Genomic DNA, 25,000 nt, shown 5'->3' on the forward strand with positions numbered 1-25,000 from the left:
CAGTGCCGTTGCTAAGGGAGAAGACACACAGAACACTCCCCCGAACCCAGCTGAAGATGAGGTTTCGCCGTATATATATATATATATGTGTTGACCCACGAGACAAGACAGATTTAGCTTGTTTGCGGCTGATTACGTTCGTTGAATGCATGCGGGAGCGTCCCACTCGCTCTCGTACGCTTCAGCTGCAATCAACAGCAGTTGAAGCTGAGCTTCTTGCTGAGCAGAGAGTATATAGGGGCCCTTTTTGCTTCCCTTTTCTTTGACTTTCTACCAGCGTAACGCTGTGGTGCTGCTGCGGTCTTCAGGTATTTGGAATTCCCGAATCATTCTTAAGATGAATCATCGATTTCAGGGTGCGTGCAGTCCCCGGAAGGTGTCAGCATTCCAGCATGACTGCATCGTGTGCGGAAGGTTTGGCAACCAAAGGAACCGAAAAGATTGGCAGTGCCGTTACTTTGCATCGATGGATTTAAGATACTGTTGATCGGTGACTCAGGGACTTGCTTTGAAAGGCTTCTACAAGAAGTTGTGCCTTACAATTGATCACCCGCGATCCTTTAATAGCTTTAGTAGCTTAGGCATCACAGTGAATCGCGCTGCAAGTATCGATGGATGAACTAGGCACTCATCGGGCACTGCTTGCTCGTAGGAAGAGAGAGCGCGCTCGCTTAGCGCGGCTAGCGAGAGAAACATTGACATTACTCGAGTGACCACCATGCTGCGGGGGCCAAGAGAGCCACCGCGCGCTGCGATTGACTAAGGCCTAAGAACAGCACAAGGTGAACGAGTTGTTGGTAGATCTACCCACCTCCCTCGAAAGAGGCTGGCCGGTTCGTTCGTTTGACCATGTTCGTGGTGCGCCTCGGACTCGGCATAGTAACGTCAGTAACGATGGGCTGCACGCTACTACCAAGCTGTCGTCGTCGTGGTTGCGCCGCCGATGTGTGCTGGTGCGTTATCTCGGCTGTGTATGCGATGGTAGTGATGAGCTCGCCAGAACTAGGCCATCGAATTATCGGTCCCTTGCAAGCCACGATGACAATACGATGCGAACGCACTGACGACGACGACGACGACGATGGCGGGCTTGGTCGCGGCTTCCTTTTCCACGCCATATTTTTTTTGTCGTTTCATTTTTGTCTTTGCGTTTTTTTTTCGGGGTAACCATCGGGGGACACCACCAAATGAGACAGACAAAGCGGTTCGCGTGTTCGCGGTTTTATCTGGTTTTCTCGCCTGCGCCTATCTTCCTTTCTTCTTTCCCTCGCCGATTTTTGTTTGATTTTTGGGTGTCCAACCTCGTTTTTTGGGGTTATCAGCAATAAAACAAACATTAAACACCGGGTTGCGTGTGTGCGAGAGAAGGAGGAGGAGGAGCAAGGTAGGGCGCTTGCAAGGTGTGTGGTATGCATCCGCATCACAATTGGTGCCATCGGCGTCAGCGTCCCTAGTCAGGAAGGGAAAGAACGGAGGATGGTGGACAGGTTTACGCATCGATCTGTTGACGTCGCGTTTAGCCCTCACGGCGCGGAATCCGATGACATAGCCAGTCGGTTTTGGGTTTGACCGGTTGGCCGGACCATCCAAGGACCATCGTCCCGTCGTGGTTCAACGGAATTTGGCGTAACTGGCAGAAAAAAAAACCCGGCACACCACGTTTACCATTGTACCGGCCAATTGTCTTGTTCCCGGGGACTGTTGTCGGACAACGATTCGGCTTCTCAAATTGCTGTGTACGCCAGCCAGCAGCAAGGAGTAGTAAGGAAGGGGACCGTAGACTAGCTCAGCTGTTACGATACGATTTGCTTTACTTTTTGCTTTTTGGACAAATTGGATAACAACAGGCTGGCTGGCCGGCCGGTCGGCCATTGCCACAGGCCTATGCTAGACCAAACCGGCGACTGGGCTACCCCGGGGGCCTTTGGTTGCTTGGCGTAATTGTAAGGCGTTGAACGAATCGATTCATTCCAATCAAATCAACTCCTTTGATGGGACACGGACACGAGTGAGCCGTCAACTCGCGACGACGCGATGCCGCAGTGTCAAGTGGCACTCGTTGCCGACAGCCAAAGTGGGGAGGACGTCAGAGAGATTCGTTCACGGTTGCTGCTGCTGATGGTGCCCGCGGGCCTGCTGGTCAACCAGAGAACGGGTTGAAGATGAAAGTGAAACGCAGTGGGGAGCTTTGGCGAAGAAAAAGTGGGCACAACGTGGACCACGGAACGGATTGGCGACGCGACGCTACCGCGCTAGTGGTTGAAGCAGCAGCAGCAGCAAAAAAAAACTGATTAAAATATGTCATGGACAGCATGCGCGCGAGAAGGTGAACCAGGTACAACAAGGAGACGAGAGACGGGGGGCAGCCGTCACCACCACCGCAGTCTGGTCGGTAGCGAAGTCAGGACCTAGTTTTCTGTAATGAGTCACACACTTTACTGACAGACTGGCTGGCTGGCTGGCTGGCTGGACTGGTGGGAAGGTCTACAGGAGGTAGGTTATCAACTGCTACTCGCTACCGATGCTCCTGCTGCTCTACAATGTTTCTAAGGGGCAAAGACAGGTTTCGCGGCTTCTCTCCCTCATACATCGTCCCGTCATCGCCAGTTTTCGTGATGAGGATTAATGTGTGTTTGATTATACGCACTTATCACACTCGCCGTCAATGATGAAGGCCATATTTTAACTGCAAGCGCTTCCAAATGGACGTGAAGAAAGAAAAAGATTTGATTTGGTCAAGAATTTTGACGTAACGGATTAGTGTTTTTTCCCGAAGAGTCCCTCGCACTTCTAGACTGACGGTTTCACTTTTGCACCGGTAAACCACGCTGCAACCATCGATTCCGGTCCACAGTTCCGGGAAGTCTCGGTTCCGTCACTGGCCGATGATCAGTAACAGAATTCCCCTTGCCAGGGCGGCCCCTGGCGCACGTTTCGGACGAGGTGAAGACGGGAGAAGAGCCATCGAAAAGTACAGTTAACCCGTGGCTGTGATTCTGTCTACCGGCGTTGACGGAGATGAGGCTTACCGTCCGGTACCGACACCGTCTTCTTGCCCAGCCCGTCCACCCGTTTTGGAACTGGGAAAATGCAAATTCGCACAACCAACGCACAGGGAAGGATGGGGGAACACACAGATGAACAACGAACGTCCGCCGACTTTCAAATGAGCAGCGACGAAAAGGTAGGTGAGTGTGTCCGTCACTCCCGGGACACGAACGGAGAACGGCTTGGGCTTGTTTGGCGACAATTTATGCGTCGTGGAAAGTCAATAATCGGCATTCGAGCCACACGGACGTGGCGGTGGACGTGCTTTTCGTGGTTGCAGCTGGATATATATCGATGTACCGCCGCGGTGCGCCGTGGTGGCGATGACCGGCATTCGAGACGGTCCTAGGACCGTGTCCTCTTCCATCCGGTGTGCCAGACCCGGCCTGCGATGGACGTCATAAACAGAAGCGGTCAGATAACGAGCGGGGACTCGGTCGTAGCCTTAGAAGCGGAAGACGCGCTGCGTTCTGTTCTGTTCTGTTCGGGTGCTTGTGTGTTTACTCTGGCGAGCGCGTTTCTCTCGTTGGTCGGTCGGTCGGTGTGTTTGCTGAAGACTTCATCAATCTTCATCACACCAGGCCAGCGCACTAGCACGCAGTTGTTTCGTCCGCGGTACACATTATTCAGCAAATGTGCGTTGCTTGCCGTGTCGCCCGCTTCCCGGCCAGGCCCGAGAGCTGGTCAATAGAAATGAAAAGCAGAAAAAAAAACAACGGGACAGAACCGTGTTCTCCCTGGCTGCTACCGTGTTGCTGATGGTTAAAAAGGGAAAATGGTCCACACCATCTTGGTGTGTATTTCCATGTTTAATCAAAATGACATTCCCGTGCGCTGTCATTGTCAATTTGCCTTCTTGCTCGTAGCGATCGTAGCAAGCGTACGAGGAGCGCTAATCAAAAACGCGGCGGTAACCATCATGAAGCATTCATGAGCTATTACTCAATGCGTCGTCCATCTTTAGAATCCCGCGGTGCGTTCGTCCCAAAAACCCATGCGTTACATCTTGGAAACACCGCTCTTTTCCCCCCAGAAATGGCAACTGGCTGCACATTTGGCTGCACAGAAATTGATTAACCGACGATCATTTGTCGTCCGGTCCGGCCACAAGCACACCGCACTGCTGGAGAGCTTTTTTTGGAAATTAAAATTACTGCATCCCTCTGCTGGCCACTGGGACCAGACTTTTTTTTTCGGAGGGGGGATTTCGCCAGAAAAGACGCAACAGAAGTGGTGGTTCTCGCTGTGCTGTGGCCAGCCAAGTGTTCTCCGCGTGCGTTGACATCAAAAGCGCTGACCGACGGACCGATCGCCGACAACGCAAACGTAGAGAACAAGTTCGGTTGTTCCTGCTGGAGTCTCCTGTTTTGCACACGGACCCGCCGGTCACTTGGTGGCCGGCATGATGGTTATAATTAGCTTTAAAATGTATTTCGCTCCAGCAGCTCCGACGACGACGACGGCGACTCATAATCTGTGGTCTGGTTTCAGAAGACGAATGAACGCGCAAATGACGGAAGACGATCGCGCGAACCTTTGCCAGACCAGAACCGGGTAGAACCTGTTGCGCACCAGGTTCGGCCAGGTTGGTGGTTCGTATTGCCACGAGAAGCAGGGCAGCCCCCGGCACCCTCGATGGCACCTGCTGCCGTTTGGTAGCATCGAATTGAACCTCTGCTTCGATACCTGCTCGACGTCGGTCCTTCTACTTTATGATGGTTCTAGATTTGGGCCCAGGCCCTCTCTGTCTCTCTCTATAATTCTCTTTTATTATGTTCTTCGCTACTTCTCGCTCTCTCACCATCTTGTACACACATTGTCTCTTCCTCTCGCAGTCTGGTTGATGATTACCGTGCAGCGCCCTCCCCACAGGTGGTAACAGCCTTTGCGCGCCTAAATAAGCACTTGGGCACTTCTGGTTCCGCGGTCCAGCCGTTTCAAATGCTCCCCGAGCAGCATCCTTTAGCGCCAAAAACAAAACCAAACCTCTCCCCCCGGGCAGGGGGACGAGTAAAAAGAAAACGCAACGCAATCGGGCGCAAAACAAAACAGAAAAAAAAACTGATAACTTCAGCGAACCGTGGCCTGATCCAGGACTGGATGGTCGCCAGTAGTAGTAGTAGTAGTGGGGGGGTGGCAAACGAGGAGGGCCTGGACCCCAGGTTCAATGAAACGTGTACGTACGTCGCCGATCGCTACAAGGTCAGGCTGAAGGTGAAATTACTCCGCGAGCCAGAAAGGCATTATTTGGCAGAATTTGACCGAGAAGAATGGAGGGGATGATGATTTGAGGCTGGGAGCGAGGGGACTGGCTGTTGGCGGAATTGGGAGCGGTAATTTCGGTGGGGATGGCGCAGCACCGGCATGCCGCCTCTGGTTCTTGCGCTCGCGCGTGTGAGAATGTTGTTGTTGTCGTGGCTTTTTGCTTTCGCGGTCATATCTCTTCGCGGTACTGGCGCGGTAAGATCGCAACCGTATACCCCTTTTTACACAACCTGAGCATCTTCGACGTGCAATCTTCTTTGTTCGCTCCGCTGCTGCTGCTGTTTGCTGCCGTCGATGATTACTTCATGCCGGCCGGGGTTTCGTTTTCGGTGGTGGAGCTTTTGCGTGCGACTTGGGCTTGGAGAAGCTGCGCCCGTGAGGAAAGAGATGATCTAAGGTGGCGGTGGAGGCACGCTACTTGCGAAGAACAGACAAAAACTAAGTAGAAGAAGAAGAGAGCTGGCGGCATATTAAATGAGAAATGCATACAGATGCTTCGGCCATGCGCATGCAATCGACGAGGACAACCAGTTTGCGACCAGTTGCATCTTCCCTCTCTGCGCCCGACACCCTGCCCCACTGAGAAGATGACTCCGATTTTCGTCTCTTTGAGTCCGACAAATCGTTCTTAGTTTTCGTTTCTGCGGCGAGCTTTCGCGCGTGTAGTTGTAGTGGGATTCTTGCCACAACAATTCGACAAACTTCCTTCCTTCCTTCGGTTCCTCTGACCGGCTTTTCGGTCAACAAACTGTTTCTTGAACACCCGTGCCCGGTTGGAGCCATTTGTCATTAGCACCTTGGCGACACCCTCCCCCGCCTCCCGCACGGTATCGATTGGTGTCCGAAAAACGCCGAAAAACCAACATCACAAGCGGGCTCTCGTTCCGTTGTGGCACGCACGGTTTCCCGGGGCAACGAGCAATGACCAGTGGCCGGCAATGTGACCTCGTTCAAATCAGCTCACTGCCTGCTATGCTTTGGCTTTTCTTGTTGGTTTGGAGCAAAAGCAACCCTCCTCCCGCTGTGGTCACTTTATTGCTTTCGTTGTCCTCGTTGTGCGAAGAAAACTATCACGCGCGCCGACGTGACATTTTTACGCTTGATTTCTTGATCTGCCGTCAATTTACTGCCAATTTGCATTGTTGCGTAATGGTTGCTGGTCCACTTGGCAGCGAAAAGCCACGAGACAACATCGCGTTTGCGTGAGAAAAGTGAATCCCCCCGGGGGCACGCACAGCGTCACGAACGCACGAACGATCCTGCTGCTGCTGCTGCTGCAGAAAGGAAAAGTAATGTTTTCTCGCTCGCTCCCTTCTGTTTCGTTTTCAATTCCAGCGCGCTGAGGCCATTTCTGATCGACAGCAATCCTCACAACAGCAGCAGCAGCAGCAGGAGCTGAGGAATGGAAGGGGTGGAGGAGCTGCACGATGCACACGTTGCGCAAAAGACCCCCCACAAATGCATCCCTACGGGCGCTGGAGGTGAACCGGTATTTGCGAACATACCGCACCAGCATCGCATCAGTTGCGTTGCAACACATCTATGTCACCTGCGCGCCGGGAGCTGCGTTGCTGGCGCAAAAAGATGATCGTAGCACACCGTCGTCGTCGTGGATCGTGATCGCACTGCGTGGATGGTGTAACGACGACGATGGCGACAACGACTACAACAGGTAGTCTCCCCGACCCGAGTGCTGGAAGGAGGCGGACAGTTTTTGGAGCTTCTTTTTTTGGGGGGGGACTGACGGGCCCGACCAAATATGGTCGCACGTGCGGGCGTATGGGCAAGCGCCGGCGCAGACCGGAACACACGCTCGCGGGAGTTTGGTGGGAGAGGGAGGAAGATGACATTTCGGCAACGAACCTCTCCCCGGACCGGGACCGGAATTTTAATCAGTTGCTGTCGATGACGGTCCGAAAGGTATTCGCGGTGGCCATACAACACCGCGGCAGACGCCACCACCGAAAGGGGGGAGGCCGGGGTGGCTTTCGAATGAAATCGAACCGCAAATCCTCTTCCTTTCGTGCGCGCGCGCGCTCCGGACCCCGCGAAAACTAGTGAGGTTAATGAATAAATAATACATTAAAAAAAAGGTGGCCCAGCACCATCACCACCACCACTTCCACTTCTCTACCGCCACCGTGCCGTGCCCGAAAAAAAAAATTGCCCTCCGCGTGATCCGCGTATATGGTAATATGGCGACCGTGCAGAAGAAACCAGTTTCTCCGGCTGCTGCTGCTGGTGGTGCTTTGGTATCCAGCAGTCTGGTCGCGTCTCGTCAAAAAAACTGTGGGTCGAACTGTGGCCAACGTTTCGGGCACTATGTTTGCACATTTTGAAAGCATCGCGCCCGCGCACCACGCACTACGCACCAGTGCGCCCGCCAAGCTGCGTTGCGGTACGAAACGAAACTGAAACCGAAAGGAGAATATATAATGTCGTCGTCGGCGTGGTCGTGGTCGCCGTCGCTGCTGCGGTGGTGGTCACTGCGGTCCTTAGGACCTCGCTGGTTGGTGCTCAGAGAGTGCGCCGTGGCGTGGCGTCGAAATTTATGGAGCGCATCGTAGGCTTATAATTTCTGTATTAACAGGCAATCGGCATCGGCATTGATTGGTGGTGTGTGCAAGGGGTGATCCTTCAAGGAGGAACACTCGCGAGCAACACTCACGCAACACAGACACGGCAGCATCGCGTGAAAAATCCATTTATTGCCCTGGACAAATCAAAGGGTCGTAACTTAGGGCCGATCAGCGGTGGCTCGTACATAACTTCCTCTTTTTGTATTAAAACGTGGAACACCTTAAATTTGGCCGCACTCTTCTACTCACTGCAGTGCCCCTAGTGATCGCTTTGCTACTCTGTTGGTTTCTTTTTAAAGGTTATAGTCTTTTCTTTTAGTGATAAAAAATTTGCCAAAATCGAACCATACCATCAAAAGTTATCGCCGATGGAACACGAAGGGTGAAAAAAAAATCTGCACAATCACTATGAAATCTAAATTTGACTGGAGTAAAAACCCACGTAAAACTTCATTTTGGCAAAAACCAGTAAACAAATTTGACTTCAGCATTCGTAGAGGGAATACAAAAGTAACGTTTTAGCTCATTTACGCAGATAAAATCACTCGTAAACTGCTCATTTGGCAAGCGAACTGCAGTTGTGGTTTGAAAACTACGGGCCGTTTCATGATGGGAGGGTCCATGAACGGCCGTTTGTACAAAGAAGAATGCCTGGAAAAGATCATTCTACCTTTTATTAGGTCTCATAAAGGTCCTGTTAAGTTTTGGTCCGATTTGGTAAGCTGCTGTAATAGCACGGAGGTCATAAGTTGGTATCGAAACAACAGCATTGATTTCATACCAACAATCTTCAATCCACCAAATTGCCCACAGTGTCGTCCAATACAATTATATTGGGCTATTATCTACTAATATCTAATGAAGACCAAAGAAACAATGCAAAATGATTAAAAATCCATCGGGAATATACAAATGGTGGGAAATGGCAAATGAAGTTACTTCCAATACTGTGCAGCAAATGATGAGTCGCATAAAACCAAAAGTGCGCAAATACATACGAAACGATGCCCAATAATTTTATCCCTATTTTTTATCGATAGCTAAATAAAATACCTACAAAATGACACCTTTTCCATGTGTATAGCTTATTTCTGGCCTGAGCTTTGTTCCGTCAGAAAAGAATACAGAATATTCGATTTAAATCTGACTGGGCAATCGGAGCGAGTCCAGATTTTTTTCCTACATTGCTACAACTGTCCTTAATTATTGTGCAAAGTTTGAATGGGATCCGGTAACCCGTTTGCTTATAGCAGCTAGTTAAGTAAGTCGATGTCAGTAGTGAGCGGTTTTTTTACAAGCTGTAGGAAAAAAAATCTCGACTCAATCCGATTGCCCAGTCACATTTAAATCGACTATTCCGGACGCTTTTTTGGCGGAATGTACACCCCCGCGCCCGCTTGTATAGGACACCGGAGTCAGGAATTCAGATCACCATGCGGTCAGCAAATCATGAATTAGCCAGTCGCGATCGGGGCCAATCACACTCGGGGGAAAAAAAAGGGAAAAGGGTCCGTCAGGCCCTTCCCCAACATCTGATCAGATCGGGAGTCCCAGTCGCTAATGGCACCGGACTGACGTATGCACCAAGCAGCACCGAGAGTCACCTCTGCGAGAGCCACGAAAGGACCGGCACTGCACGCTGGGTTTCGGGTTTGCGGCGGTCAGACGGTTCGGTTGCCGGAATAGTAGGTCGAGCTGCTCCGCCGTCCAAACGGGTTTTCGGGAGAGGGGGAAGAGGGAGGCAAATCTCTCGCGAATTCGTCGTGAGAGTCGTCTGCCAACTGGTGCTGCTGCTGCTGCTGCTGCTGGTGCGACGGTACGGAACGGTCGATTTCACTGAAATGTCAGCTTCCTCCTAGAGGAGAGTCTGTCTTGTCTGTCAGTGCTGACTCGCTGATCGTAGCAAGCGAAAGCGACCAAACTGTGGGTCCCAACTTTGACCCAATAAATGGAATACTCGCCCCCCGTGGCCGTCGGTTGCATCGTGCATGTGCATCGTGCATCGTGCATCACAACCCGGGGCGCCCACTCTCGATGCTCGTCGCGATGCCCTGGTTCGGTGCTCCAATTGTATGGTAAACAGCTGGAACCGACGGCCTGTACCAAGGTGGACTGCCAAGTTTCCAAGCCCGCCAACCACCAAGGTGCAGACACCGGAGACACCGCCGAGATTTGCGCCCAGGGATTCGGATTCGTCACTGGTGTAGGATGCTGTTTGGCCATCCCTCGCACTTCTTTTCCCACTTCTGGCCGTTCTCCGTGTGCCTATGCTGTCCGAATTACCGGTTTTGCCCTCTCTCTCTCTCTCTCTCTCTCGCTCTGTCTGTGACTTTTTCGATCGATGGTGGTTGGCTTTCGCATTGCGGTGTTGATGATCTCGTACCACCACCACCACCACCAGCCCGCCCGAAGCCCACTACTGTCTGTTTGTTTTGATCCTCCACCTTCCACCTCCATCCCCCCTCCCCGGTGCCCTGGTACGTGGCCACAAAACAGGTTACGAAGTGAGGAGCACCTTCGACACCAGATTTTTCGGGCGCTCTCGGTACCGTGGCAAACAAGAAAACGAGTTTGCCTACCGGAGGCGCGTGGCGGATTAGGACCCGGGCTCCGCGGGGTCCCAATTGCGGGCCAAGAAGTGTTCTACAGACCTCAGAGTGCTGCCTCTCAAGCGCCCATCGTTACGCACTGCTGGCGCTGTTGTTGTTGTGTTTTGTGGTTGGAACACAATCGGTCGAACGGAAGCAATTCCATATTCCATCATCATCATCATCATCATCATCATGGCCGCTAACAATATAATTAAAACCCTCGGCGCGCAGGGTTGATTCGCTCCTTTCTTGTGCCCCCCTTTTGCTGTAGAGCAGCTCTAGCTAACCGCGAATTGAAATCAGTTGAATGCGGCTCCGCTTCCTTCGCCTTCTCCACCTGCGCGATCACCACGATCGTCGGCCGCTTGTCTAGCTTTCGTTTTCCTTCCCGAATTGCTGGCCGGCACGCAACGAGGAAAACGAAGGATTGAAGACGCAAAACGTCGGCAGACGGAGTAAGGAGGTGTTGCGGTGCGGTTGGTGATCGGTTTATATTTCCTTCGCCTCCAGCAACCCTTCCACACAATCCATCCCGCCGTCCCACCACAATCCGGGGGTGGTTTCTGCAGCATCATTTACTCACCTACTCCGTCACCGTCACCGTCTCCTCATTCGTTCCTTTTCTTCGCCTCGTGCGCCTCCGCGTTTCGCTTTTGCTTTCGTCCGTTCCCAAGACGGAGGAGGAGCCTCTCTCTCTCTCTCTCTCTCTCTTTCTGGAGACGGTGGGGGGCGGGCCGGAGCCCCTTCTCCTCCTCTTCTCCATCTCTCCTGAAGACATGGTCGTCTCTTCCAACGTCTTGTTTTTATAGGTTCTTCCACTTTTTGTTGCTGCTGATGCTGGCAACACCTTCTTCAGGTGCTATCCATACGATACGATCGACGCTCCTTCTCTCGCTCTCTCTCGCTCTCTCACTCTGGCAGCTCGGCCGTGATCGCGCTAAGTGCCCTCCCCCTCCCCCCAGGTGGCGATACGATGATCCGGAGGAAGAGAGAAAAAGGGGCGATTCACCCTCGGCGCCTCCTCTTCCGAGTGGCTTTTCTCTAGTTTTCGCTTTTCCTTTCTATTTCGCTTCCTTCACTTTCTGACCTTCAAAACGGGCTCGGTCGGGCACGCTACGAGGTGCGAGGATCAATCGTGTCATGACCCAAAGGCCATTTTAGCCTATTTCGTCGTCCGAGAAGGGTTTTATCTCGCATTTTTTATTGACTTTTCCCACCCCCCCCCCCCCCCCCTCGTCCTTCCTCGCCAGGGGAGGTTTCCTTCCGTTTCCATCTCTCTTCACGCTCTTCCCATTCTTCTTCTTGATCCTCTCTCTCTCCACCACTGGTGCTGGTGCTGTAGCTTTCCACAATCAGCAACCGGTTAGCTCAGGGCGGTGGGGCTGAATCGTTGGACCACATTTCGTGGATTTCGCTCTGCATGTCCACGGCGGTGGGTACGGTGGGACCGAATTGGTCACGTTAAAAAGGGGATGCCTTTATCCCCTTCCTGTCCCTCTCTACTTTGCAACATAACCTGTTGGAGCGTGGAACAAGTGAGAAGGCGATGAAGGTTTTACTTTCTGCGACCGCCAATGTGGGACATCGAAGGTGGCGTGGTGCCAATCTAGGTCCAGTCTCGAATGCCAATGCCAAGCCTCGTGTGGTAGTCTTTTTTGGGTTTGGGAAAACTTAATTTTCAATTTACTGAATTCGATCACCTCGAATCATGTTTCCGTCCGGTGGAGTTCGGTCGTTCCGTGGCGCCCGTTTGTGGCGCCCATTCTTAGCCCGGAAGGAAGCAGTCGGTGAGTCGCTCGCAACACACATCACAGCAGGCCTTGGTGCAATCAGCTTGGTCCGGTTACAGGTGTTGCGTGGTGTGGCGTGAGACACAAATGTCCTTCAACCGTTTTTCAAATGGCAAACAGCCGATTGCGCTCCAAAAAAACAAAAAAAAAACGTGCGTGCAATCCAACACGAAGGCCGAGTCCTAGCGTGTGCGATCGCTTCGGAAGCCGCGGGAAATTTTGAATGGAATCGGCAGAAAATCGATCGCACCGGTGCGATCGGATGGCCCGTGGGGAGGGTGCATTCTTGTCATTCGAAGCGCCATAAGCGGCGTAAACATCGTACATCGCACACCCGATGCAGTGCGCTTCCTGGAATGCATGGAAGGGCGGGAATCACCAGCCCCCTCACTCCCACCGGTTCGATTGGCACGGCGTTCGGGTTTTGGGGTGGTTAGGGAAACGAATTTGTTTTTGTTTTTCCCACCCGGTGCAAGCAAGTGCATTTGTCGTAATATGATGCTGGAGTTAATGGATTCCGCGATGGTGAGATTGTGTCCCAGAAAAATACAAAACAATACTCAATACCGGTTGTATGGTCATCTTCGGATTGAATAGCTTTTCATTTGATACACGCTTTCGGGGCGATCGTACGGGGTTGACATTTAGATTGCTGTCTACTGTCGTGCCGCATTCACGTTGATACCGTTTTTAATTAACGCCAATATATTATCATCTTTCTGTTCACCATCGCCTATCCACGGAAAGGTGCTAAGTTCAGAAAGTAGCGGACCTCTGCAACCTGATGGTTGAATCCCACTTTTATCCCTTTGCTTTTGTGTTTGCATCAACAGTAAGCGCAAAGTCTCGCCGATTTGTTGTTGTCGACGAAGTAAAGTTAAATCGTTTGAGTAAAGTTTGATCGAAAATATTCAATTTTAATCCCAAATTCCGCTTGTAATCATCGCATCAGTATATCTGAGCGAACTGTTTGGCAAATTAAAGACGAATTGGACAAGGTTGTGGATAGTAAAGAAAGAAAGGATATCTGGTGAAGGCTCACTGGTGATAGGAACGACTGATTTAATAAAGAAGACAAAATTTGTGTTTTTCTAGAAAGTGAGACCGAACCAACAAATTGTCTTGTTTTTTTCTTAATCTCCCGTTGCGAAGGATATCCGCAACAGATGCATTAGAACTAACGAATGGTGTGAAATGATTGTGCTGAGGATGTCAAAGTCTCTTTTATTTCACTTCTATAAGGCTAACCAATTCAATTGAACAACAGATAAACCCGTTTCCTCTTTTAAACAATTAGCTTGAGCCAACGTTAAAGCCTCCATTGTCCTTAGATGTCCTGATTTATTATCAACTCTATTTATTAGATGGACATAATACATCTTGCTACATGTATCCGAAGCGAATGCTACGATGAAAACGATCATTTCATCGCTATTTGCACCTTGACTTAAAGATCTCAAGTTCTTGCCAGTCTTCACTGGCTCCCGGAGAGGATTTGCAAAATAAATGTGTTGCTCTTATGGCAAAGCAGAACCTCTTCTGGCACTTTATGCTCAAGATCAGGGGAATACAATGTAAGAACCAATCCCCACCAATCTAGCAGTACCGTGAGGATGGCCGCCCTTTAATGAGCCATCGATCCTTATGCCATCTGCCTTTAGACAGAGGAAATCCGATACCAAACAGGGAGAGGCAGCTCGCAACTGAATGAAAGGAAAAACTGGTTCCTTCCTGGAGGACTTCCATCCAATTGGCTGGCGTTTGCGTTACGCATTTACTCGTGTTTCACCTTTCCGCTAGTCATCGCCAAGGACTGCCCAGAAACCTCATTTCTCCTGAACGCATCCCCTTTGGCCCGCTCTCCCTTTCCCCTTCCAGCCATCAATATAGTCATCCTCCTGTCGGTGGGGCTCCTGTGGCTTCAGTGACGCACGTTCGAAGCGTGAACGTGAAGCTCATGCATCAGCATGACTTGGTGTGATTCTTCGTCTTCTACAGTTCGGTTCCTTTTTCGGGGGAACTAGAATAACTGGAATCTTGGCTCTCTTTTTTTCTCACATTCTCTCTCACTCTTCGCCTTCTCTGGGATGCCAACATGCCATTCATTGGTGTTTTGGATGCGCAATATTTCGAAACTCGCGCCTGTCTCCGGCGCGGTATCGTGTGTGCACGCGCGCGTATCTGTGGCTTCTTCATTAGCGCGACCGCGACCTGAACCATCTCGCACCACCCCCCGTGGCGGCCACGACGGCGACCATTTCACGCACACGACCACGCATCCAATTCGTTCGTTCGTGCGTGCATGCGTGCGTTGGCCAAGTGCGTGCCAGTGCGTGCCTCTCTGGCAATCTCTTCTTCAGGCAGCCGCACCGCGATGTGCCACTGCTCTGAGACTGTTTGAGTTCGCTCGCTTGGCGCCTGGTCCCCCTATGTTTGGCACAAAGACACGTGCAGAGACTGGTGCGTACGGACGACATAAATCGTTCCAGTCCCATTCCCCCCCAACCGCGCCACTAAATTGATTAAGGGAAGAGCTGTGCGCGCGGTGGAAACCGAAAGTGATCTGCCACTAGAACCAGCGGGATGGCCACCTAGACCAATCTAAACGATCAAGACCTCTCCACAACAATTCTAATAGCCAATCTAGTGGGGCACGCGACACAACAATCGAGATCGAGGGGATCCTCGGGCGCGAAACACTTGCTGTTCGGTTCACTTCTCTGCTGTCCGACTGAACTTTAACCCCGCGCAAAACGAACCAAGTTATAGTGAGAGAGAGAGAAAGAGTTGCTGCTGCTACTGGACAACCCGTTGACGGTACTTACCGCAGTACGTTGCCAGGTACTGGTTACGGACACCCTTGGCGACCATCTTTGCCGGTTAACTTTGTCGGAGATGGGGCCCGGCCCCGATGGATGGCCGATCAAGTCGACAGAGCGAGAGAGAGACCACGATGGCGTGCAGTTCACTGGTCACTGTTTTAGTAGCATAAATGCACACATACACCCGGACACATACACTCACTTCATTGACCCCCTTTACTGGGCCGTAATGCTATTTTCGTGCAGCACTGTAGCACTACGGTAGTGGCCAGCGACTAGGGTACTACTGCGGGGGAACAACGAGAGAGGAAGAAGTTTTTATAGTAATGAAAACCACAACACAAGGAGGAAGCACGAGGACACCGAGAACGAGAACTAGAACCCCAGTTACTGCGAGCTGTGAGGTAGATGGCGAGGACAGTTGCACGATGGACAAGAACGTTATGCAACTGCATCTGCGATCGTTTCCGTTCCGAAAAAAATGCACTCCACTTACGCACACCATCACGATCACGATCTTTGCACGCACGATCGTCAAAGTGAGGATCGCGCACGTGCAAAACCGCGGCCCGTTGTCCCTCGTCCTCACTGCTCACTCTCTCACGTGTGGGACCTCGTGCTATCCCCAGGACCGTGGATGACCCCGAAAAGAATCGAAGATTTCGGTCCACCGCGAGCGTGTCACAAGAGAGCACAGCGTGCTTTGCTTTCACTTTTACCCACCGGCCGCTAGTCGAAAGTGATGTGGTGCTATCGCAGCACTAGCAGCAGTAGCAGCAACAGCTGATGATGATGATGATGATGATGGTGCTGCGGCTGAACTACTGAATGCTGGCCGGTGGCCACCACATTATTGCTCGACGACGACGACGACGACGACGGATTCACTTTCCGGCTGCGGGGAGATTTCGCTCTCTCACGCGCTGTTATGTTGCTGCTGCTGCTGCCGCTGGGCACCGCTCACCTGTGCGAGTGCGTACCGTGGCGCTTGGCCGTCCGCTGCGGCCCGTGTCGGCGAATCGAATGAGCAGGAAGGTCCACCGCCGCTCGTTACGAAGTGCGAGACTCGCTGGTTGCGCTGGTGGCGACCTCACCTCAACCCCGGCGACCGTCGTCTCCGTCGTCGTCACTAGTGCGCGCTCGTAAGGGGTGTGTTTGCCTTTCGCTCGCTCTCGTCGCCGGTGCCGGGGTATGGGGGCTGGATGCCCACCACTCCACCGATGGGAAGGACACGGCCTTTACGTTTACGAACGCACACCGAGACACAGTCACTGGCGCTGGCGCTGGCGATGTGGTTCCGAAACCGAAAGGTAAACAACAAACTCCGGTCGCAGCCACGCACGCACGCACTATGTTCACTCGATTCCCTTCTCTTTCGCTCTCTCTCTCTCTCTCTTCCTGTGTCTCTTTCCTCTCTCTCTCTCTTCGTGAGTCTCTTTATTGATGTCTGTTTATCGTCGCTTGTCGATCACGTCTCTCGCTTGAGATCCTCTATCACGAGGCCCACCACCCGCATCATATGCTCGGCTGCTATACCCACCACCAACAGCAACAGCAACAACAGTACACTAACACAAACACACACTAAAACCGGCAAACAACAAACGCATGAACCGCACGGAAAGTGCACGATGATGCACCGAGGCGTACCGATCGATCGCTTTGGAAGATCAGTTGCGCAAAGCAAAAGGACACGATGGCTCCTGCTCCTAAGAGGCTCCTTGTCCGCTGGACCGCGATCGACTGCGATCGGTTCGGGCCGTGCACCGGCTATTGTAGCCGCGGGTCTCCTCGGGTCCGCGACTCGCGCTGCCTAATGGTCAGCGCGCATCCCGATCCCCGTCAGTCCGTCCGTCCGTCCGATCGGTCGCAGTGCGTTGGTTTGTTTTTCTTTCTTTCCAACCCGCGCACCAGTCTGTGTGTCTGTGTGTGGCGGTATGATCTTCCACGAGTCGGGGAACTGATAATACCGGCACCGCACCACCAGTTCGTTCGGTCCAGTTCGTCGTCTTTGCGGCTTCAATGGTTACGAGAATGGTTCTACTGCTGTTGCTGCTGTTGCTGATGATGATGATGATGACGATGATCCAAGATAATGCTGTCGGAGTTGTTTTTTGTGTGTTCGGTGGTGTTGCGTTTGTTGACTTTCGCTCTATCCGCGATCGATTGCGATCACCACGCGCTTACCTCTTTACGGTGGCCAATTCGTCTGGACGCACATGGTTGAGATGGTCCGTGGCACTTTGGTGACACGTTTCACGATAGCTTCTCCCTCTTACTCTCTCTCTCTCTCTCTCTTATCACACAAACACGCACGGGATGCGGGGGGGTTTGGAATAATATGAACTGCAGGCCGGGTGACCGCACTGTATCTCTTGCACTCGCGCACTGAACGCGACCACGGCGACGGTGGCCAACCCTCTCGGTTCTAGCGGACGGTACTTACGTACCGTTCGCTGGTTTTTTTTTATCTGCTTGCTGCCAGTGTGCGTGTTCAACGACGACGGCAACGACGACGATGTTGCTGCTGGTTTGATATTCATTCGCTCTCATCTCATCCTCGTCCAATGGCACACAATTCGCTCTCGTTCGGCGCTTCGTTTGCTCGTGGGTTTGCTATTTGCGCAACGCACTCATTGCTGCTGCTGCTGTTGCTGTTATTGCTGGAGATCATTCATCGAAGTGTAGCGAGTGGTGCGTTCATGCTTTTACGCTGGCTGGCCCAAAACCAGCATACACCGCCAGCCGGTTGTATAGGCCACATATGGGTGCTCACGCATGTGCCGGAGGATAAAAGTGAATGGCGGCCGCCCGACGATCGGTACGCAGAATGACGTCATCGACAGCGCGCGTGTTCACTGCTGCTGCTGCCGCTGCTGATCTCATTCCAGCTGTTGTTGTCTGCCTGGTGACTAGACGCGGTAGAGAAGAGTAATAAAAAAAGAGAGAGAGGAGAGAAATAGAAGAGGGGAAAAAACATATCAAACACAAACACACGCAATCGTAACTAATCAAACGACAATGTGACGAGGCGCCACGATACCGAGTGGCCGCTCTCTCGAACCGGGCCACACTAAATGACTTTCCATTTCGTTTCCAATGCTCAATGCTCCGTGCGTTCATTTCTACGCATCAGCTAGCTACACTTGGTGATCGCTTGATAAAGAAAAGGGGGAAGAGGGTTGTGTCTCTCCCTATATATGGCATGCGACACAGCATTCCATTGTGGGACAGCACGATATTGCACCGGATCGGGTTCATTGCACACCGTTGGCCGGTGGCAACCCTACGTGTGTCCCACACCTGGCAACCAGCCCCTAACGGGAAAATCATTGATGCATGCATCCCTTTCATCGGGAGGGATCGAAGAGGCGATCCAATTCGTTTTCTATCATTTCCATCGCTCAAGATAATGCCCAACAAGGGAAGTGATGCTTTTATGTGATCGTTACCGATCAACGCCAAACGGAAGCTTCCAGTGATGGTGCAGGTAGCAACAAACTGTGGTTTTTGGGGTGAATATCGCAGTTTCAATCGTCGTTAAGCGAAAAGGGCTTGACCTCATCCAGACATAACAGTACCACATAGGCATATGGAACAAAAAGCATGTTTCATGCATCAATAGATTTCACAACTCGCTGAAACTGTTGCCGGAAACATGGGAAAGCAGATTGTCCTCTCCGACTAGACAAACAGCCCGCAAAAAGCTGCCTTTTCCGAAAATTCCAAAGTGCTGGGCCGCGCGCTAATCTTCTACACACAAAAAAACACCAAGAAAATCGTTTATTCCTCAATGAACAATAACCCACCAAAAAAAAATCAGTTAAACCCAATCAGCACGTCGATTACGCCGAAACGAAGCGGGACATTCCCAATGATGTGCTTTATGGTCTGATGCCAAGATGCCAAAAATCGAACAAAACAGCGTGAGGCGTGACGAAACGAACAACAACACGGACACACAGCACGGAAGCACGGTTGCCTTTTTCGTCAACAATCATTAGGGACGCAATACGCGGTCCACGGTACGGTAATGAGACTGGTAGCCGTCGTTGGAGTTCCCCCCGGGAAGCTGTTCCTTAGAGGGAACCCAAAAACAACTATCACAAAACGAACTTATAAGCAATCATTAACACAAAATGAGATAAGGTTGCGCTAGTGAGCGAGCTAGCGAGCATCAGTTTGCGATTGATGTTGAGTGGAATAAGAATTTTAATTGGCCCAAAATTCCTCACCCTAAGGACGGTAGGACGTGTGGTGGTCCGTAGTGTGCCACCAGCATTCGAACGGCGATCAATTGCGGTGCGGTGCCCGCGTATCAGGATCATCGGTTTCCCTCTAATTAACGGCTTGCCGCCATTAGCTCGTGGAACGTGCGATGCAACGCCTATCATCGCCTTCGCGTACTGATACCAGCTTAATGTTGCGATGTTTTGTTAATTGATTTACTTTGAACCGCGGGGTTTCATGTGTCCCAAATGATTTACATCATGCAGCAGCATATGCCGTTAATTAGTTTAATTGTCGTTCCTTGCATTGAATAATGGCAGGAAACACGGTGGGATCATAAGGATGTCCGTAGAGGGCAAATCGGCCGTGCATCAAATCGCCCGTCACATCCATTTCCATGAGCCAGCGACGCTTCTGCGAATGCGTCTGGAGGCACAATTTGAAGCTATCAATCCAATCACGGGCAATTAGGGCACGGCGGGTGTGTTAGAAAATGAAACCCGGCTCGATCACGAGCTGCTCGCTCCCTCAGCACCTTCACACAGCGGTCCGCCGAACTTGCCATCGATGATGATCGATGATGACACTCTAGCGCGGGGAAAAAAAAGAAAAAGACGATGCGTCTGCCTGCTGTTGGTGGTGATGATTGGTTGTTGCAATGTTGCAACGGATTGCAGGCGCGATTCTTGCGATATGCTACTCTCTCTCCCTCTCTGCACACAGCAACAGCCAACGGTCTGGGGCCAGCAGCAGCGGCAGCTGCCGGGTCAACCGAGCTAGAATGCCATGCACTAGAGCGCATTTGGCCAATCAAGCGCATCGGCTAAGTGATGCACCCAAAATTAGACCCCAGGATCATCAATCATCAATTTAGAGACCAAAGAGAGGGAGGGAAAGGCGTTGCAGCGTTGAACCGTGGCAATGAACTGACCGGAGCTATTGAAGGACACGCGGAGTACGCTGAAACTGAACCGACCGGAGGTAACTTACAGCGAATCCACTGTCCACCCTGGGCACAGTTAGTATCCTCCGGAATCGGTGGCACCACCTGGCTGGCTGTCTGCTGGCCGTTCCTTTTTGCGCAGTACCGTCATCGACAGTCATCTGGACGGAAGCAGGATTTTTGCACCACCACCAGCACTCAACCGTTACCGAGCACCATCACTACCGCCAGCAGACGATTTCACGGATCATCGTTACTATCGATTGGCATTTGTGTTTTGCCAGGATCCTTTTTTCGCAGAATCCAGAACGGATCGCGGTACAGGTTGGTCACGGTTTAGGGGCCACAGAGACGCACACACTCTCACACAAACACAGTCTGTGTTGTTTACCTCGGGGCTCGCTCGCTCGCTCGCTAGTTATTACTTTTTTGGCCAACAGTTTTTTGACAGCTGAAGTGAGTGCACGGACTCTGCCTGTCTGCCTGTCGGGACCTTGTTTGGGGCCCGGCTCGACTGAACAGGGTGTTCCTTCAATTAAAAGCACCCATCACCGGCTTTTAGTTTAAAGACTACCGTCGATTGCGTCGAATTTTTCGTTTAATATTAGGCAAAAAAAATCGTATCTAGTTTTGGAAATATTTGTGCTTCGTAGTGTGCTACCAAAGCGCCAGCTTTAGTATTTTAATTTAAAACCAAACTACAAATAGCTGGCCTGGTTTTTGCTTGTCTGAGCACCCTATCGCTCCGCGCGAGCCTGCGCACTAAATCGCGGCACTCAACTGGGTCACTCGCGGGGCCAGTGATGTGAGATGGGCGCCTCCATCGGACGACGTAAATCCTTTTGCACACCCACCCTGCCCTGCCCTGTTCTTCTTCTTCTTCTTCTTCTGGGTCGAGTAGCGTCACGGAGTGACTTGCACGTGGCATCGTCGTCGCATTTTGCCCCGGTCATCAACATCGTTCGGTTGGCCTCGTTTTACGCGCCAATCGCGCTGTTACTGCAATGCAATGACGCGACCGAACCCGCCTTGTGCTTCGATCGGCCACCACGAGACGGCAGATTGTGTGGGCTATTTTCTGGACAGGACATTGAGTTTACGAATGGTTTTGAGACGACCAGAGAGAGAGAGAGAGAGAGAGAGAGAGAGTGAGAGAGAGACCATGGTGGTTCTATTTCTGGTGAAGTTGGCCGGCAACGGAAGCTGTAATCGTGGTAGTTTGCAGACAAGACACAGCGTCACGTGCCCGTCTAGCCATCGTTAAATCGCTGTCCATGTTTTCACCATTTTCCTTTTCCATGCCTCACAGCATGAATTGCCTAGCGAACGGATCGATTTTTCTCTATTAAAAAACCGCGGCGGCGTCCTGTTTGCACCGCCACTCGCGGCACTGAAACCGATAAGATGCTCCCTGACGCCCTGCGAGACGGAACACCAAACAGGCGTCCAGTGTCTATAGAGATCGGTTTCTGCGTGGCAACCTGCTCGGTGTTACTGTCGAGTGACCGGTGGCCACGGGAGCATTTCAGCATTCACGGCACGTCTTGCGAAAGTGCTTTCGCCTTAACGAATTAAGTGCTCATTACCCGAACAATGAATTGTGCTTCTGCGGCATTAGCGCGAAGTCAAAAGCTCAACCGATCCGATTCCGACTCCGATACGATCGGTGGGGCCTCTTGTATCGCGCGAGACGAATCGCCGGAACGTGACTACGCGCTTCCTGATGGCCAGACCTCCCTCCCCCCGCTGGCTGAAGGAAGTGATGATGTTATTTTAAACATTACCAGCCCACAATTAATGCGCCTTTTATTTTGTTTTTTTCTGTTTTCTTTTTCTTTCAAAAGCTGTCTAGAATCGCTTTAAGTCTGGTTTCTCTGTTCCGGCTGAAGTCTTTTTGAATTCTTTTTTCCCTTTTTATGGTTCCGTTATGAATGAATCAAAAGATAAAGCACCGTAACCATCAATTGGGGCCTTTTGTCGCTTGTCCATCAATCGGCAATGCAGCTATCGACTATCGTTCCATCAGTTGCTGGATCTGCTCGAAGCTTTTACCCTTTGTCTCCGGGAGCACCAGCAGCGTGAAGATGGCCCCAATCAGCGAGCTGACGGCAAACAGGCACAGCATTACATGCATCCCGTACACGATCCCGATGCTGCCGAAATACTGAAAAGAGAAAAAGAGCAGAGTGAGAGAGTGAGTGAGAGAGAGAGAGCGAAATAAAGAGAAAAGAAGAGGAAGGTGGTCAATTAAAAGCAAATTTGAAGGCCCATTGGGCGTAATGAAGATATTAGCCTTTACGATGCCAAGTCCGCCCGACTCCCAGGGCAGCTGACACAATTTCTGGGAAATTGGAAAACCCGTCAACGCCGGTCACGATGGCTTGCAAAGACACGGATGCATCGCAAGCTGGGCGCAAACTGGTCACCGAGCAGAAAATCGAAACGATATTCGTCCAATGGGTTTGATGATTGTCATCACCTAACCAGAGGCCACCAACCAACCGTTGATTATATGGGCGCTGGGGGGCCGGATTGATGACATTTGAATGGCAATTGGTATCCTGGCGACAGTGGGGCGACCATCCTTACCTTGAGGGCGAGGAAAGCGAGCGCCCAATTGAAGGCCATACAGAACGTGGTGGCGAATCCTTTGATCTGGGGAAGGGAAAAGGGCAGCGGGACACGGTCGGTAACAAAACGGTATTTAGAATGGAAAAGCGCCAGCGTGGCGTGGTGCTCACCTTCAGCGGCATGATCTCACCCAGGACGACGAACGGCAACGGCAGAACACCCAACGAGCCGACCAGGAGTACAGCGGAAAAGCACACCAGTGGCAACCAGCGGACCACGGTCAAATCGTAGCCCAGCGTCTGCCCGTAACAGTAGCCGGCAAACACGAACTGACCGAGGGCCATGCCGAGCGATGAGATGACCAGCAGAAGCTGCGGTTTTCAGAGAGGGAGAGAGCGAGAGAGAGAGAGAGAGAGAAGGATTAGGGCACCTTCCAAAAGGGGCGACGGGGCCTTCTTCCTTACCTTACGGCCCCACCGATCAACCAGCAGCGTCGAGGCGTAGCAGCCGCAAAGTTGAATCAAACCGACGACGATCACCGAGTGGTTAGCGGACAGGCCCGGTGCGGCCGGTTGGTCGGTCGGCCCGGTTGCCTCGGACCCGGCAAAAACCGATCCAGCATAGTTCATCATATAGAAGCAACCGCAGAACTGGTTGAGCGTCATGAAGAACAGGCAAATCAGGAAGGCGCGCCGGGCATGATTGGTATCTGTGGGGGTTACCAAGCACACCGAAAGGATTCCTCCCCCGAAAAAAGAACCGAAAAAGATGGAAGAAAAGAGGGGGGGGGGAGAGAGAGAGAGAAAGGGGTTCAAGGTTTAATTTCCGTTTGTGGTCTGTGCCCGAGCGTGGCCCCGGAACAGTTCGGTAAAGAAGTGAGGAAGTGTGAGGAGAGTTTTTACTGAAATCTGTCCAACGGAGTGGTGGTGTCTGGTTCGGATGCTGGTTTGTCCTTTGGTGCTGATGCTTCTCCTTGCAGCCGACGCCGACGCCACCACCGGAGGCTTGCAAGCGCTTCAGTTCGTCCTCAAACTCTGCCGACATGGTAACGGCCGTTCCGGTGCGGATAGTTCGGTAGAACCGGAGCGAGCGTTCTGCTGCCTGGAAGCGTACAACCGAGACCCGGGGGCTGGGGTTAGTTTCTGGTGCATCATCTACATGTACGAATGATGAGACTTCGCCTCCAGGCCGCTTACCTGATGACGCTGCACGGTGGCCAGATAGTGCGGTGATTCGGGCATGAAGAAGAAGGTGACGAGAAAGAAGAGCGGTACGGTGAGGCAAACCCACGGGATGGTATGGTAGGGCAGGAAGGCACCGGCCAGGTACGCCAGCTCAACACCAACGCAGCACGACAGCACGAGCATTGAGCCCAGGGTGCCACGGTTACTGTCCCGTGATAGAGAAAAGTATTAATGTGTGTTTTCCACCGAAAAAAAAAAATCCTGTTGCCTGTGGCCTGTGGCCTGTTGTGTTGTTACCTCGTTTCGGCTAGCTCCGGGACGTACAGGGGAATCGCCACATACTGGATGCCACCGGCCAGACCGCCCAGGAACCGTGTTCCTATCAGATACCCGGGGTGGTCCGCTAGGATGACCAGCACCCAGGCGGCTACCAGGGGAAACCCGGCCAACCAGGCCGTCCACTTGCGTCCGATTCGATCGACCAGCAGACCGGCCACGAACGTTCCCACGATGCCACCCAGGCAGAGCGCTCCACCGATCCAGGAGGCTTCCTCCGGGCTGATCGGACCATGGCCGACCAGTGGACTCTGATCGGTTGATTCGAGCAGTGGCAGCGCCGCCGAACTCCAGCCACTCACCGTACCGTAGCCCACACCGAGCAGGTTCACTGTGAGGAAATGGAGGAAAACAACAAATAAACCAACGATTGTGGGTGGGAGGAGGGGTGTTTTTTCCGCCCAGGGGGTGGGTATGCTCCAAAGCATACACAAAACGGACGGCGAGACATCTTGGGCCATTAATCTGTGAAATATGTTGCGCCATTTGCCGCCTCCGGTAGCCGGGAATGACCGGTCACCGGAACGAACGCGCGGCACGCTCGATCACGAGTAATAACTCTCCACCCGACCCCCACACTCCCCCCAAAGGGATGTCGAGGGTTGTAGATACGAAATTGATAAAACAAACAGATCGATTCT

At 52.1% G+C, this 25,000-nt stretch overlaps 2 protein-coding genes across 2 annotated transcripts in view; both read right to left on the reverse strand.

The window, feature by feature from the left end:
- The window catches only part of LOC126576456 (uncharacterized), a 26,140-nt gene extending 9,655 nt beyond the window's left edge, over nucleotides 1–16,485 (reverse strand). The window contains exons 1-2 of the mRNA XM_050237731.1: nucleotides 15,819–16,485; nucleotides 15,099–15,381 (exon numbers count right to left, since the gene is read on the reverse strand). Coding sequence (XP_050093688.1) covers nucleotides 15,099–15,144 — 46 coding nt within the window. The 5' untranslated portion in view covers nucleotides 15,145–15,381; nucleotides 15,819–16,485. The remainder of the gene's footprint in view (nucleotides 1–15,098; nucleotides 15,382–15,818) is intronic.
- Nucleotides 16,486–22,088: 5,603 nt separating this feature from the next.
- LOC126571689 (facilitated trehalose transporter Tret1-like) overlaps nucleotides 22,089–25,000 on the reverse strand; it is a 3,500-nt gene continuing 588 nt past the window's right edge. The window contains exons 2-8 of the mRNA XM_050230430.1: nucleotides 24,321–24,690; nucleotides 24,036–24,228; nucleotides 23,742–23,940; nucleotides 23,304–23,548; nucleotides 23,010–23,210; nucleotides 22,858–22,923; nucleotides 22,089–22,432 (exon numbers count right to left, since the gene is read on the reverse strand). Coding sequence (XP_050086387.1) covers nucleotides 22,280–22,432; nucleotides 22,858–22,923; nucleotides 23,010–23,210; nucleotides 23,304–23,548; nucleotides 23,742–23,940; nucleotides 24,036–24,228; nucleotides 24,321–24,690 — 1,427 coding nt within the window. The 3' untranslated portion in view covers nucleotides 22,089–22,279. The remainder of the gene's footprint in view (nucleotides 22,433–22,857; nucleotides 22,924–23,009; nucleotides 23,211–23,303; nucleotides 23,549–23,741; nucleotides 23,941–24,035; nucleotides 24,229–24,320; nucleotides 24,691–25,000) is intronic.

The sequence above is a fragment of the Anopheles aquasalis genome, chromosome 2, assembly GCF_943734665.1.
Source record: "Anopheles aquasalis chromosome 2, idAnoAquaMG_Q_19, whole genome shotgun sequence".
Taxonomy (NCBI): domain Eukaryota; kingdom Metazoa; phylum Arthropoda; class Insecta; order Diptera; family Culicidae; genus Anopheles; species Anopheles aquasalis.